The 17,937-nt window shown below is 16.9% G+C and overlaps 5 protein-coding genes across 5 annotated transcripts; 4 read left to right on the top strand and 1 right to left on the bottom strand.

Annotated features, from left to right (window-relative positions):
• Positions 1–224: 224 nt before the first annotated feature.
• Positions 225–1,557, top strand: PADL01_0823700 (conserved Plasmodium protein, unknown function; the record flags this gene model as incomplete). Its single annotated transcript, XM_028681588.1, has 2 exons — positions 225–575; positions 766–1,557. The coding sequence occupies 2 exons, from the start codon at positions 225–227 to the stop codon at positions 1,555–1,557; spliced, it is 1,143 nt and encodes a 380-aa protein (XP_028537951.1).
• A 1,073-nt stretch (positions 1,558–2,630) lies between these two features.
• Positions 2,631–3,911, top strand: PADL01_0823800 (Fe-S cluster assembly protein DRE2, putative; the record flags this gene model as incomplete). Its single annotated transcript, XM_028681589.1, has 5 exons — positions 2,631–3,104; positions 3,214–3,441; positions 3,587–3,632; positions 3,740–3,786; positions 3,897–3,911. 5 exons carry the CDS (start codon positions 2,631–2,633, stop codon positions 3,909–3,911), a joined length of 810 nt encoding a protein of 269 aa, XP_028537952.1.
• Positions 3,912–4,943: 1,032 nt separating this feature from the next.
• PADL01_0823900 (lipase maturation factor, putative) lies at positions 4,944–8,304 on the top strand (the record flags this gene model as incomplete). Its single annotated transcript, XM_028681590.1, has 16 exons — positions 4,944–5,174; positions 5,264–5,422; positions 5,510–5,682; positions 5,832–5,980; positions 6,127–6,207; positions 6,362–6,420; positions 6,520–6,586; positions 6,680–6,816; positions 6,914–6,988; positions 7,101–7,135; positions 7,210–7,298; positions 7,391–7,498; positions 7,589–7,773; positions 7,883–7,949; positions 8,028–8,083; positions 8,215–8,304. The coding sequence occupies 16 exons, from the start codon at positions 4,944–4,946 to the stop codon at positions 8,302–8,304; spliced, it is 1,761 nt and encodes a 586-aa protein (XP_028537953.1).
• A 1,271-nt stretch (positions 8,305–9,575) lies between these two features.
• Positions 9,576–13,400, top strand: PADL01_0824000 (conserved Plasmodium membrane protein, unknown function; the record flags this gene model as incomplete). The annotated part of the gene is made up of 1 exon (XM_028681591.1): positions 9,576–13,400. One exon carries the CDS (start codon positions 9,576–9,578, stop codon positions 13,398–13,400), a length of 3,825 nt encoding a protein of 1,274 aa, XP_028537954.1.
• Positions 13,401–13,855: 455 nt separating this feature from the next.
• On the bottom strand, positions 13,856–16,716 carry PADL01_0824100 (conserved Plasmodium protein, unknown function; the record flags this gene model as incomplete). Its single annotated transcript, XM_028681593.1, is given in 2 exon segments — positions 13,856–14,347; positions 14,365–16,716. The coding sequence occupies 2 exon segments, from the start codon at positions 16,714–16,716 to the stop codon at positions 13,856–13,858; spliced, it is 2,844 nt and encodes a 947-aa protein (XP_028537955.1).
• Between the last annotated feature and the right edge of the window lie 1,221 nt (positions 16,717–17,937).

Below are 17,937 nucleotides of genomic sequence, written 5' to 3' on the forward strand. Positions count from 1 at the left end.
TTATTAATATGTAATATATATATATATATATATAGGTATATATGTATATATTTATATATGTATGTGTATTTTTTTTCTTTTTTTTGTTTTATTTTATTTATATATTATGGTAAAAATGGAATAATAAATTTATACATATATATTTTTTCCTCTTCATTAAATTATATTTTATTATTTTATTTTATTTTATTTTATTTTATTTTATTTTTTTGTTGTTCATTGAAATGATTAAAAGATATTTGAAAATATATCCATCGATATATTTCACAAAGCATGTGTATACTGCACCAGAAATAGATGGTAGTAAGGATGTGTTAAAAAAAGATTATGTATTTAATCAGTATGTAAATAAAAAGGAAATATTTTTAAATAATAAATTAAAGAAAGGAAATTGTGAAAATGAAATAAAAAGAATATATTATTTTAAATTATGGAATGCTATGATTGAATATAACTTTACTTTGTTTGAAAATTTAATTCAGCAATATCTAAATGAAGGATATAAATACGACGAGGTCATATATACTATAATGACTCACGCATATATTTTAAATCATAAGAAAAAAAATGAAAATGTAAATATAAAAAATTATGTGGATATGTAAAAATATATATATGTGACTTGAATGAATAAATATATATATATATATATATATATATATATATATATATTTATTTATTTTATATGTGTGATCCTTTTTGTGTTCAAATATGTTCCATTTTTTTTTTTTTTTTTTTTTTTTTTTTTTTTTTTTCTTTTGACAGGCATATCTTGTAATTGAAGAAATGAAAAGGGCCTTTATGCACCCCATTATAATAAAAATAAACGAACGAATGATAAATTGTTTTTTAGAACTTGAATTAATATTTTGTGAACCTTCTAAAAGTTTATGGATAAATGTATGTCGTTTTATATGGGAGACATCCATGAAACTCAATAGAGAAAGGAGAAGAAAATTGAAAGAAAAATTAAATTTATTAGAACCTAATCAAGTATTAAAACTAACAAAAGAAGATATAAAAAAACTTGTTAAAAAAGAATACGAAGAAACATTGTTAAGTATGATGGATACATTAGCATTGGATGGTGAAGACCCATATGATCATATATTCATTGACAGTAAGGAAAATTATATGAAAATTGAAAATCATAAGGAAGGAAATTTCTTTCCTTCTAATGATAATGAAATAACATACACAAATAATAATAATAATATATATAATGATAATATATATTATTTAAAAGAAAACATTCAAAATATACAAAATATACAAAATGAAACTTCTGAAAATGTGAACAGTTTTATGTTTTCCTTACTTAATGAAGGAAAAAATATGACAATTGAACGAGAAATAAATTACCAAGACGATTATAATTTAAATAATAATGATTATATGAATAAAATAAAATATGAAAATAATAATAATAATACAATGATGATGATGGAAAATGAAGAAATATATGAAACAGAAGAAAAAGATGAATATTATGAATCTTTTGATGATGAGGAAGATTTTGATATTCAACTATTAAAAAAATATTATAATTTCAAATAAAATTACAATGTATATATATATATATATATATATTTTATTATTACATACGAAAAAGATAAATATGTTAATATAATGTTTTAATTTTAATTTAATTTTTTTTTTTTTTTTTTTTTGTCTATTTTTTAATTTTTTGTTATTTTATTATTTGTTACCTTATTATTTGTATTAATTTATTATTTGTTCATTTATTATTTGTTTATTTTTTCTATTTTTTATTTGTCATATTTTAAAAAAACTTATGTAATATATGTATATTTATATATATATAAAATTTTTTCCTTTTTTTTGGAACTTAATTTATTTTATGTTTATATATATAATATTAATGAAGAATGAAATTCTTCTTAATAAAAAAAAAAAAAAAAAAAAAACAAATAAATAAATGAAAGATAAAATAATATCTTGAAGAATTTATTTAAAAAAAAAAATTGAATGGAAAAATAAATATGATACTTTATTATCATATTTTATATTTTTAACTTCAGTGTTTTTTTTCAGTTTATTTATATATTTAATATATACAATAATATTATGAATACCCCTGTTTTTCTTTTACCCATTTATTATACATACGGCATAAAAATATAGTATATATATATATTTATATTGTAAAATACATATAAGTATACATAAAATATATATCTTTGGAAATATAAATGTTATATGTATTTTTTTTTTTTTTTTTTTTTTTTTTTTTTAATTTAATTTGATATCATAATTTTTTTATCATCATATGAAAGATTAAAAATAAATATTATAAATTGAATTATTAAGGTTCGATTAAAAAAATAAAATATATATATTATATATATATATATATATATATATATATATATATATATTCCTTTTTGAATAAATATTTATATTATAATTTTTATTTTTACTTATTTATTTTTATTTTATTTATTTATTTTTTTAACTTTGAAAGAATATGAATAAAATTGTAATAATTTGAAGTTATATATCCTTTCTACGTTTTAAAAAATAAAAAGAAAAATTATATATTATATACATATATATTTATTTTTATTTTATATGTTGCTAAATATTAAAAAGTAAAAGAAGTTGATAAAATGATAATTAATTTTGTAGGGAATACATTAATAATATTGAATGAAGATATTCCGTGTGACTTGTTAAAGAAAAAATATAAGGAGTTATTTGTTCCAACAATAAGTGTATTAGATTTTCAAAAAAAAAGATTATACAGAAAATACAACAACATCTTTTTATATACTTATAAGAATTACTCTTTTTTTTGGGAATTAGAAAATAATATTCTTCATAAAGTACAGAAATGTTTAAATAAAAATGGAATATTAAAATTAATAATTTATATAAATAACAATGATGTTATAAAACCTGATAAAAATGAAAATAATAATAATAAAAATAATAATGATATAAAAATCAATATAGATCAAAAAGATTATTGTACAAATTATATAAATGATATTTTTAAAAATATAAAAAAAGAATGTTTATATAACGGATTTATAAATATAGTTAGTGAAACCTCAGTGGCGGAAAATGGAATTATTTTAAATGTGAGTAGAATGATAAAATGGAAAAATATATATATATATATATATATATATATATATATATATATATATATATATATGTATTATATATGTGTTTATTAATTTTTTTTAGATTACTGCCGAAAATCCGGATTTTCTGTCTAATGAAGACAATGATATTAGCTCAGATGATGAAGATATATATAATAATGTAGATGACAAGAAAAAGGTTGTAAATAGAGTATGTGATAATTGTACTTGTGGAAAAAAAGAGAAACTATTAAATTCGGAAAATAAAGTTTTAATAAATGAAAAAGATGGAGAATATATTACAGAAAATGTGGTGTCCTCATGTGGAAATGTAATATATATATATATATATATATATATATTTTAATTTATATATTTATTATTACAAAAAAAGAAAAGAAAAAAAACTGTTATTTTATTTATGTATTACACTTTTATAATTATTCTTAATATATATATTTCTTTAATATTTTTAGTGTTATTTGGGTGATGCTTTCCGATGTGCCTCTTGTCCTTATAAAGGTTAGTCTGTGTAATATATATGTATATATTAGTTATATTAAAGTATTATATATTTATGTATATATAAATAATATTTTTCTTTTCTTTTTGTTTTTTTGATATATTAGGTCTTCCTGCTTTTAAACCTGGAGAGAATGTTAAGCTTAATTTGAATGTAGGCAAAAATTAAAATAGATAAATAAATATATACACACATATATATATATATATATATATATATATATATTTAAATATATTATTTTTTATTTTTTTTTATTTTATTAGAATGAATCTAATTGAGATGATATATTATATATCCTTTTAATAAATGTAATCCAAATTCTAAAAAAAAAATATTTTTTTTTTAATTTAATTTTTTATATATATTTTTCCGTATAATATGTATATAATAATAAATTTACTTTTAATAATTTTCTTTTCTTTTTTTTTATTTACAACTTTTTTGTGTAACTATTTTTGTATACACCTTTTTTAAAAGGAATTAAATTTTTAAATTATAAATTTCTTCTTGTTTAATATTATGAAGTACTATGTTACTACCTTAATTTAATTTTATTTTTTTTGAAATATTATACTAATAAAATAACATTAAACTTATATAATAATAATGTTTTTTTTATTTATTATTATTTTGATATTTTAAAAATGATAACTAGCCTTTTAAATTTGGCAGTCTAAAAGTTTTATATTATTTTAGTAATATATAAGAATTGTTACATTGGTAACACATATATATATATATATATATATATATATATATATATATATATATATATATGTATTTACAAAAAAAAAAAAAAAAAGAATACTATTTTTTTAATCTGTATATAATATTTTGTCCCACCATATATATATATATATATATATATATATATATATTATTGTATATATTTTTTTGTTTAAAAAAGGTGGAATAAAGAAATACTTATTATATTTATCTATATATATATAAATACATAATAAAGATTTACACTTTATCCTTATTATGACTGTTCATAATACACCTTCCTTTTTTTTTGTTTTTTCCCTTTTTTTTAACTAATAATTTTTTTAATGAATAAAATATGAAAGTTCATTTTTAGATTAACTAAAAAATGAAGAATATAATTCATACATAATTTAAACCATCTGGTGTGTTTAGATAAAAATATAAAAAAAGGGAATATACATATATATTTTTGTTTTTATTAATACATATTATAAGAATGGCATACTAATATATTTTAATTTTTTTGTATTTTTTCTTCTTTTTTTTTTTTTTGTTTTTTTTTTTTCTTTTTTTTCTTTTTTTTTTTTTTTGTTTTGAATATAATGGAAGTACATGAAAAAGGGGAACATTCAAGAAGCTACGATAATGATAAAAAATATGATACAAAATTTGAGAGAAACCAATGTTATATAATAACAAGTTTTATTTTTTTTATATTTTTTTTATCAACAATAAATAATTTAGACAAATATATACATATAAACACGACTCGATATATATTAACATATTCCAATCTGTTGTATTTAATTTCTTTTTGTTCTTTGCATATACAAGTAACAAAATAAAGTATTATTATTTTATATGATAAAAACATATATATATATATATATATATATATATATGTGTAAATGTTTTTTTTTAGGTTGAGTTTCTTGTAGGATTAGATAAAGGATTATTACCAGTTGATAAATATTTAACTGAGATTAAAGAAAAAATTGAATGCATCAATTTGGGTGTTGTAAAAAATGTCATTTATTTTGTATATTCATTTTGGGAATATGTCATAAGGAAAAGGATAAAAGTAAAATATAGATAATATATATTATAAATTTTATATGATAAATTATAAGTATATATATATATATATATATATATATATTTTTGATAGATTAAAACCTTTTGTAAATTGGGAATACTTATTTCAGTTTTGAACTTCTTAATACAAAATAATTTACATAATGATTTTTTTCGAATAATAACGTCTTCTTTTTTTTTTGTCTTTTTATTTTTCCTTCATATTTGTTTTAAAATTGTTATGAGGGACTTTATGATATTTCAATGGTAAAAAATATATGAATGTGAATAATATAAAATTTGGACACATTATATGAATTATGAAAAAAATAAAATAAATAAATAAATAAATAAATATATATATATATATATATTAGATAATTCATTTTGTATGATTATATTTTTTATTGTTGTAGCGATTTATTATTGAACGAATTTGGATTTCTTTTAATATTTTTAAATTTAAGTGATTCTTATTATTTAAAATATTCCAACACACTTATAATTTGCATCTTAAGATTACTCTCTTTTAAAATATTGTTTAACTCAGCAGTTCGAAAGTTAGGTATGTACAAAAAAAAAAAATTACAAAATATAAGAATATATATAAAGAAGAAAATAAATTATATGTCTATAAGATAACAACATTTTATTCATATATATATATATATATATATATATATATATATATATGTATATTTCTTTATGTAGTTTATGATAGGAAAGCATGGTTAAACTTGGACTGTTTTGAAAATTTCTTCTTCTCTCAACCTGTCCCTTCCATTTTATCATGTAATTTTTGTATATTATATGAGATTCATAATATTAATATTATATAAAATAAATTATATATATTTTTAAAAAATTTATAAATTAAAAAGGTTACAATAAGATATATTGTTATTATTTATTTTATTTTTTGACTTATTTTAATTTTATTTTATAGATATAGCAAATTGTAAATTTGATAAGAAACTAATTTGTTTTTGTATAATAGTGTCTGAGGTAGAAAAATAGTCGATCATATTATATTATAACTTATTCATTATATATATATATATATAAATATTTTTTTTTTTTTTTTTTTTTTTTTTTTTTTTGTAGATATTATTTTCTTGGCTTGTATTTTGTGCATCACATTTAAGATTATTCTTTTTTGGAATATTTGTTTGTAAGAAAATTTTTATAATAAATGGATATATATTTTTTGTATATATTAAAATGTTTTAGAATAATAAAATTTTTTATAATATATTCTTTGTAGGTATACATATAACATCATACATTATTTGTAATTACGTTTTTTTTTCTTATATTTGTCTTGTTTTATTTCTCTCCTCTTTTGACGATTCTACATTAAGCCTTCTTTTTCCTTCTGGAAATGCCCCAGAATTGTATATGGTAATATATATATATATATATATATATATATATATATATACTTGTGTATTTATATATATTTTGATAATTATGCATTTATTTTCTTTATCTTTTTTAGAATGACACGCTTATATGTATTCCAACATTTATATTCATTTTTTTTGTCAATACTATATTTTTTCTATTTTATCTGGTAACCCATAATTTTAAAATCAGTACAAATGGAAATTATAGAATATATATAGGGATATATAAATATATTATTTTTATTTTATTTATTTATTTATTTATTTTTATTTTTGTAGTTTATTGTATTTATGAATTGTGTCCCCTTTTTTCAGTAAGTATAAATAAAGACATTTTTTTTTTTGTGCATGTTGAAATATATATATGTATAAATTTTTATATGTTTAGGCAATGGAATATATACGATTTGAAATGTTTTCATTTTTTTTATCAAATTCATTATGAATTTTCATGTTTGAATATATGCAATTCTTATGGTAAGTATTAAAATAAGATTTATGGAATATAAATATATATATATATATATATATATATATATATTTATATTTTTTTTCTTTTTTTTCAACAGCTATGTTAACATATACAGGATATAAAAGAAAAGAAGTGGTTATAGAGGAGTTGCATAAAGTTGGAGAATCGTATGTATGGAAAGAAGTACCTTTTATGTATAAGCCAAGTAAGAAATAAAATAAATATATATATATAATTATTACTTAATATATATATATATATATATATTTATTTATTTATTTATTTATTCATTTAGATGATTTGAATAAAATTGGTAAAGTGTTATGGTGGGGACATATACCAAGACTCGAATGGAAATTTTTTTTTTTCCCCGACCATCTTAAAAAAGAAGATTATAAGAAAAATATATATCCTTTATATATATGTTCTTTCTTGAAAAAATTATGTAATAGGGATTTAGACTTGATGTCTATATTTGAGGTATTAACTGTTCAATGCAAAATATATAATAATAATAATAATAATATTATTATTATTTCCTTTTTTTTTTAATAATTTTTTTTCATCTTTTTTTTTATTTGTTTTTAAGGAGGAACAAATGGAAAGTGTACCATTGTTAATCCGTTTGATCTATTATGACTATAAGATGATTAAAAGTAAATTATTTTTATGTAATTATATATATGTATTATTATTGTACTTATGTATATATTTTTTTATATTCTTTATTATAGAAGAGAAAAATATTAACAATAATAATAATATGGAAATGAAGACCTTAAACAACAAGGTAATTTTTCTCTTTTTGTTTATTCAATGATGTGTAAAGTGTATATATTTATGTGTGAATAAGAAAGTTCAAGCACATATATATAAAATTATATATATATATATATATATATATGTATTTATTTTATTAAGGATAAGGTTGCATGGGATATGGGGAAATATTGGCAAAGAAAAAAAATTGATATTATAGGAACCTTAAAATATAAGAAAGAAAATAAATAAACAATTTCAAGCATTTAATATTTATTTACTTAATTGAAGAGATTTATAATTTTATATAATTTGCTTACATAATAATAAATTGTAAAAATATAAAGTATTTGTACATAATACATTTTTAAATTAATTTTTTTTTTTTTTTTTTTTTTTTGTTATTATATATATTACATATATGTATAATGAACTTATATATAATACTATCTTCTTGTATATATTTGTTATTTTATTTTATTATTTCATTTCTTTTTTTTTTTTTTTTTTTAATTTCCTTATTATTTCATATTTTATTCAATTTTTAAAAGACTTGTTTTTAATCATTATATTAAATTATTTAATTTAAGAATAAACAGAATATTATGAATTATATAGAGGAATAAGTATTCAACTGTGTTAAAATTTAAATATGGATTCACATAAAAAATAAAAATGAAAAGGATGGAATATAATTAAAAATTATATATGTTTAAAAGGGCTTATATCATTTTTTTTTATTTTATAAATATTATATAATATTCATTTATATCTTTTGTAATTTTTTAATAATCTAATATGTATAAAGGTACAAAATAAAATATACGCGCATATATATATTATATATATATAATATAATAAATATATGTATACAAATAAATAATACATATATAAATAATATATATAATAAATGAAGTACAATATTTTTTATATATAACGATATGAATAAAAAAAAAATATATAGTTCTAAATGTTCACATAATTTATTCATGATTATATTATATATATATATTTTTTTTTATTATGGTAATAATTATTCCTTTATTTTTATAAATATGGAAAACAACAAAATTTCTATTATATAAATAATAATAATGATTTATATATATATATAATATATATAATATATATATATTTATATAAATAATCATTTTATTATAAACAGAGGAATAAAAAAAAAAATGACTTTCTTGTAAAATAAATGAAATATATATAAATATATTATATTTTATTTTTATTGATATGAACTGTTTGTTATTTAATTTTTTTCATAAGTCATAATATATATATATATATATATTTTAAATGAAATATTTAAATAATTCCCATCCTTTTGTATATAATTTCACTATCCTTTATTTTGACTGAATATATATATATATATTATATATTTTTACGTTTTATTTTATTTTATTTTTTTGTTTGTTTAATACGTTTATATAAAATACATAATATATATATATATATTTTTTTTTTTTTTGTGGAAAGTATTATGTATGTATTATATATATGTGAAATTATGAATGATGAATAAATTTTATTATTCTTTTAAGAATAAAGAAAATGAAAATGAAGCAACAGATAAAATTAAAGAAAACATTTTTATGAAAGATAATAATAATATTAATAATTACAATAATAATTATTTTAATGATAATGAGAACAGTTATGATAAGAATATTATGTATGGTGATAATAAAATAATAAGAAAAAGAAGCAGGAAGAAAAAAAACGAACAGGATGGAAATATGGCTTCAAAAAATATGGAAAGGAAAAGTTCTTTTAATATATATCAGTTGGATAATGAAAATGTAAATAAGGATTATTATTATGAAAATTATGATATGGATGATAATAATTATAATAAAAATGGTGACATATATAATAAGGATGATGATATATATAATAAAAATGATGATATATATAATGAAAATGATGACATATATAATAATAATGATAGTAGTAATTATAACGATTGTAATAGTCTAATTAATCCAGAATTTATAAAAAATATTGGTATATGTTATAATATAATAAATGATAAAACGAAATTTGAAAATGAATCATGTTTTAAAAAAATTTCCGATATAATTGAATTAAGAATTACCCAAATAATTGAAGAAGCTAATAAATTTTATGAGAAAAGAAAAAGATATACCATAAATAAATATCTAAGTATTGAAGACTTAACAAATTGTTGTAATTATTTGAATGTTGTAGTACCATATAAATATAAAAATAGTTTCGTTTATAATTTTATTACATTAAATGAAAATTATAAAAATAATAGAATTATATATAGATTAATTTCGAAAAAAGAATATCCAGATTATTTAAAAAAAAAGCAATCTAGAAAGACATATGAAAAAAGGAAAAAAAATCTATATCATATGCAAATGAAAAAGGAAAAAATGAAGAATATGCAAAATAAAAATATTAAAGAAAAACATATTAGTAAAAAGCATAATAAATATAATAAACATAATAAACATAATAGACATACAAAGAAAAATAAAAATAAAAATAAAAACAAATTTAAAGATGGTAAACACATGTTCAAAATGTTTCATAACAAGTTTAGAGGAAAGGAAAAGAAAGGAACCAATAATAGAACTAATTTGTATAATGAGTCATACCATAAAAACCATAAGAACAAATATAGAACACATAAAAATAAAATAAATAAACATTCCAAGAAAAATAAAAAGGAAAATATTAAAAATGATATAGAAGTGGATCAAATAAGTAATAAGGAAAGTAATATAAGTAACCATGATAATTTTAATATATTAAGTGAAAATGAAAAACATGAATTACCAAAAGAAGAACAAGATGAATTAATAAAATTGGATATGAATTTGTCAGACAATTTAGATGTAAATTTATCAGATAATATAGATATAAATTTAGATAATGAACTGGATGAATACTTTGATGAATTTTTAGAAGGTCAAGGGGAGGAAGAAAAAAATCAAGACTTATTGGATGATGATATATTCAATTTTTCTAATGATGATGATAATAAGGAAGAAAGTAAAGAAAAATATTTTGACAACAAAAATAAATCCTCCGAATCTAATAATGATAATAATGATAATAATGATAATAATAATAATGATAATAATGATAATGATAATAATAATAATGATGATGATGATAATAATAATAATAACACTATAGATCTTGATCTTAGTAGTTTAGATTTTAATAATAACGATAAGAATTCTATATTAATTGAAAATGATCAATTAAATGATGAAAATATTTTTAATGATGATATAATGAATAATAACCTAAAGAGAGAGGAGAATATAATAAAATCTGATGATGGTAATAAATTAGATATATCTAATTTAGAAGGAAATGAAAATCTTAATGAGGAGAATAGTTATACAAATCCTAATCATCAAAATAATAATGATAACCTTTCAGATACATTGGAAGATGAAAGGTCCATAAAATCTGATATAAATATCAATATAGATAATAATATATTATATAATTCATATATACAAAATAATGAAAATAAAAAAAAAAACATTCTTAAAATGTTATTAAGTGGTATGGAAAATAACCTACCTGCTGAAACAAATATAACCATATTTTGGTTATTCGTACAAAATGGTTATAGAGAAAAAAGAAAGAAAAAAAAAAAAGAAAAAGACAAAGAAAAAGATAAATATGAAAATAATATATATAATGACACAGGTGATGAAATACATTTTAATTTGAATGAAAATGAAAAAAGAGAAGATAAAAATGTTGCTGCTTATTTTAATTATCAATGTCATGAAATTTTATATACTATTGAAAAAAAGAAAAGGTATAAAAATTATATAGAAAAACAAAATATAAAAAATGAACATGATAATTTTAAATATAGTAATATATTTTTATTACCTAAATTTTATCCTATAAATAAAGAATATGCTATTTTATCTAAATATATTTTGGAAATAATAAAAGATATTATTAATTATCGAATTAACTTTTTTGATTATAATAATATTTTACATATTTTCAGTACATCGAAACAAATAAATAAAATATTAACGAATATTTTATTTTTCCTTTTTAATGAATTAGATCATAATTTAAGATTAAATAATATCTATGCAGCTTTGATGTTATTAATATTATTAAATGGTATCATAAAAAATAATAATATTGATATCGATTTCTATTGTTTGCAGATATTAAAAATGTTAATTCATGTTATTATATATGAACATGAATTACGATTAAAAAATATTTATATTATTTTATTATTAAAAAGAAAAGCTTGTGATATTATTATAGATTTTTGTTCAGTGCTGAAGAAACAAAATAATAATGAAATTATAAATATTGATTATTATTTAATATATATATTAAGTAAATTATTAACACATAATAAATGTACATATATGCATATATATGTATCTTATTATTTAATATATTTAATGCCAATTAATATTCACATAAAATTCTTTTTATCATATACACCTAATTTCTTAACCATATTTTTTAAAAAATATATATATTATCAAAATGTGTATAGTTCTTTTTCATCGTATGATCAAAAAGAATTAAACGAATTATTTAATTTTTTCTTCTTTCATATATATACACTAATACAAGGATCTATGTATCGCATATTTAAAAATATTAATTTGTTAATAATTAATTCAGCATCATGTAACTATTTAAATTATCTGTTTAATTTTATTATCAATTATGCAGATTATCATTTACCATTAATTTTGTGTATTTTGAATATTATAGACAAAAATTATTCTCCACATAAAAACGATCCAATTTATTATCTTCAACAAAAGAAAAAAAATAGCAAGAAACGAAGACTGAAAAAAATTAAGAAAATAATGATGAAAAGGATGAGAATAAATTTAAACAAAAGGAAAAACAGGAAGAAAAAAAAACTTAAAAAAAATAAAAAAAACAATAATAAATTTTTAATTAAAACCAAAAATTATTTAAAGAGTGTTAACGATATAACAAAATTTTATTTAAATAAAAAACCTAATAGTGATAATGGAGATGATAGTTATTATGAAGATGACTATTTGAATCCTGACTCATTTAATTCAAATATTTTTGGTTATAATAAGCATAGCAAAAAACAATATTTTAATTCTTACATTAGAAAGAGAATATCTCTAAACAAACCTTTAATTCAACACAGTAAGGAAAAAAATGAGTTACATACAAATATTGCTGTTAATAATGTTTTAAACAAAATATTAAATAAGTTTGAAAAACGAAGAAAAAAAAAAAAACATAAAACAAAAAATCATCTATACGATGCATATTTATATGACACATGTTATTACTTCTTATATTCATTCTAAGTTTTTTATTAAAACAAAATTTAATTATAACAATGAATGATAAATTATAAATGATAAAAAAAAAATATATATGATATAGGATATAACATAATATAAATGAAATGTTATATGTAATAAATTATATATCATATATAAAATATATAACATATATAACATATGATCAAATTATCATTTTAGTTCTAATTATATATATATATATATATATATATATATATATATATATAAAGTTTGTATGTTATTTTATACTTTTCATAATTGTTATTAATATATATATATATATATATATATATATATGTATATATTCAAATGTGTATATGCCTTTATTTTCATATACAAATGAGATTATATGTACACACAACAAATTTACATATATATATATATATATTTATATATTCTATTGTTTTTCTGTGCTTATTTTATTTCATTAATTTCAATTTTTTTTTTTTTTCCTTTTTTTATAAATCATTTAAAATTGATTGTTTCATAAACTTTAAAGAATTTATAGCATCTGAGGATGATACCATTTTTATTTTTTCTTTTAATGTTTTTATTTCCAATGAAGTTTTATGTGCAACATTGTTATTATGATCTAAATCTTTGTTTTTTAATATTTTTTTCTTATCCACCTTTTTCTTTAAGGTTTCATCACATTTGTTCTTGACAGATAATGAACTGAATTCATTGTGTTGGTTTCTACTGTTATATAATTTATCGTTTTCACTATTTATAAGCTCATTATTGTTAGTATCATTATATGTTTCAATCGTATCATTATTTAATTCATTTTGCTCTTGTTCTATTTCATTTATATCATGTGCGTTAAAATTATTATCCATTATTCCATTCTGTGTATTTTGTACTATTTCTTCATCGATCCTTTCATCCAATGATTCATTACTTTCATTTGTTGATTGTTTGCTTCTTTTCACGTCATTAATAGCATTTTTAATTTCAGCTAGCGGTTTTTTTTTTTTTTTTTTTTTTTTTTTTTTTTTTTCTTTTGCTTGTTTATAATTTGGCTAGCTGAATTAACACTTTCTTGCGTGGTCAATACTAATTCACTTTCATTTTTAATATGATGAATTTTTTTAATTTGTCGAGGTGATTTATTTTTTAATTTTTTGTTTTTCTTTGCAATATAAAATGGTACTTTCTTATCATTGGATATACAGTCCAAATTATTTAATAAGAATGTTTTTATTTTGTTTAAATAAAAAATACTATTTGTATTAAGCATATGGTTTTGATATGAATACAAATTTTGAGAATTTTGTTCATATATATTTTGTAAATGATCCTGTACCTTGCACAATTTAAAATATATATTATGTATATTTTCAAAATTGAAATTGTTTATTTTTAAAAGATTATATAACAATTTTAATGTAACAAAAGCAGCGTTATTGTTTTTAAAAATAATATTGAAATTAACATTATTTGTTTCATGGAATATATAGAAAATGAAATATTCATAGTGCACCAAAATTTTTTCTTTAATTTCTTCATTGTTATAATATTTTAAATATTTAAGAAATAGACAAAGGTTTTGGACCAAATGAATATATAATGTACAATAAATATGAACAATATCATTTACTTGTTCCACGTTTTTAATCTTATTCAATATATTAATTAAATTACTCTGTTCTGTTAGTAAAAACTTATTTTTTGTTAACATGTTTATATGTTTGAATAAGTACATAATATAATTCACAAAACCATCAAATATGATTGGACATTTTTTTAATAAATTTTCTGTGTATGTATAAAGATGCTTAATTAAGAAATATGTTAAGAATAAATCATCTTCATTATTATGAGATGAAAGAAAAGGTTTCATAAAATGTAGAAAATACATTGTATTGATACTTATACATTCAGTATCAATAATATTTGATATATTGTTAAAAAATGTGCATATATGATATGTTATATAACTAAAAAGGTTGTTATTTTGATATGGACTATAATTGTGTATCAACGTTGTGTTCATTTCATAATTTATTCTTTCTACACTATTTATAGCATACTTTTCTTTATCTATCTCTTTTAAAATATTGTCTACAAAAGAGGAATTTCTTTTATCATTTGTGTTTTCTTCTTGTTTATTGTAATATATAGAATCCTGATTGTATAAAGAAATATCTATATCTGTATTATTATGTATATAATCGTTTGATATATGAACTAAATATTCTAATAATTTATTAACATTGTTAATAATATGTTTTATATTTAATACAATATGTACATTGTCTTCATTTTTTGTGGCATACACATTTTGATCATTATTACTAATGTATGTATTAATAAATGATTTATATATACTTAAGACATTTAAGAAAAAGAACAAATTTTCTTTTTTTCCATATTTTAATAACAAAGTTATATTATCATTTAGATAATTATCTAAATATTGATATATTTCTTTATTTAACATTAGTTTTTTTTTTTTTTTTAAATAAGTTACAAATATTTCTTGGATGATAGGTAAGATATGTTCATTATATTGGTTTAACTGTATAAATAGAAAATTAAAAAATTCCTTTTCATTATCTTTTATTAAATGATGATTAACATATACAATAAAGAGTAATGTTTTATTTGCTAATAATAAAATATTCTGATTGTATAAAATGGTATGGTTTATATTTAAAAGCGTTGTAAATATATTCTTAATATATTTAGAAAATATTTTTCCTATATGGTCATCATTATTTTGTAATATATGAAAAATAAATTCCATAATAGCATAAAAGGCATATATTTTATGATTAATAAATTCATTTTCTTTGGGTTGTGATGATATATGTTGTGATATTTCCAAATCTATAATATTTTTGATAAGTATATCTATTTTTTTATATTTATTTTGATTAAATACATTTTGTAAAGAATTATCTTTTATATTTTTATTATTTTGTTTAAATTTATCCTTATTATGTTGTATATTTTTCTCATATTCTTTCTTATTGTCATTATTTATTAAGTGGTGAAGTCCTTTTTTTTGATCATTTATAAATTCGTTTTCTAAATTAAAAATAAACGTTACAAAGATGACAAAGAAAAATTTATCTTCATCATAACAGTGATAATTATTATTATTATTCTCATTATTGTCTGTTATTTTTTGTTTACTTAAATTTATTATTTCTTCAAAGATTGAATCGTCAATAAGATTTATGAAGAAATCATTTTTATTTTCCAACAATTTTAAACTTTTCTTTACACAGTGAAAATATAAACAAACTTTAAATAAATTTATTTCTTTCCTTCTCCATTTTGTTAATACTTCATCGATCAAATTCATATGCATTGGGTACTTAAAAAAAATATATTATGTTATTAAAGATACAATATACGAAAAAATAAAGAAAAATAATAAAATAAAATGAAATATAAAAATGAATTTATAAATAATAATAAAACGTAGATGAAAAAAAATGTATAAACAAGAAACGTGCTAATTATTATAACAATCTACAAAATGTCACAATGAAGAAAGGAAAATAAAATAATAAAAAAAATATATTATATATTATATATTATATATATATATATATATATATATATATATTTATTTTTACTATGTTAAAAATTATATATTTAATTTTTTAATATTGTTATATTATAATAAAAGATATTATATATATATAGAAACCATTTTATAACATTTATATTTTTTCTTAAATGTTTTATAAATTAAAAAAAAAAAAAAAATTTTAACATAGTCTTTTATATAATATATATTACAGTATATATTTATATTTTTTGTAGAAATTTTATATATATCATTTAAAAAAAAAAAAAATAATATTTTATTTATATAATATATTGTATTATAATTATATATATATTATATGTTTGTAATATTAATGTAAGTGCTTTTACAATATGTATATTTCCTATATGTAAATTAAAAAATTATATAAACATATACTAAAACTTTTATATGGATATAATATTAATATATATATTGTTATATATACTTCTTTTTTCTCTACATAATATTTATAGCATATATGCTTCAAATCAAATATCATTTCTTTTTATATTTATTATGTTATTAAGAACATTTGTAATGATTTATATGTATATTTATTATTATAGAAAAATGAATGAAAGTTTAAAATAATAAAACTACAAGTATATATTAAAAAAAAAAAAAAAAAAAAAAAAAAAAGGCGAAGGCCAAATACTATATTATATATATATGTTTATGTTTATTTTTATAACATTTGAACGTGGATATTTTTTAAATGTATGTAAAAGATATAAGAACAATTATATTACCTCAAAAAACTATTTTGTATATTGATAAAATATTAATATATTATAATATTTAAATACATATAAAATTATATCTATATTATTTATCTTTGTCACCTTTTCATTCCTTATTTTAAAGTCTAAATTTTAGTCGTGTTGTATAAAAGTAGTTACTCAGAATTACATAAGAATAAAATAGTTACATATATAAATATATATATATAACATATTGAGTATGTGAATAGATACTTCTTTTTCTTAATTTCAT

Source organism: Plasmodium sp. gorilla clade G2, assembly GCF_900097015.1.
Source record: "Plasmodium sp. gorilla clade G2 genome assembly, chromosome: 8".
NCBI lineage: Eukaryota > Apicomplexa > Aconoidasida > Haemosporida > Plasmodiidae > Plasmodium > Plasmodium adleri (nom. inval.).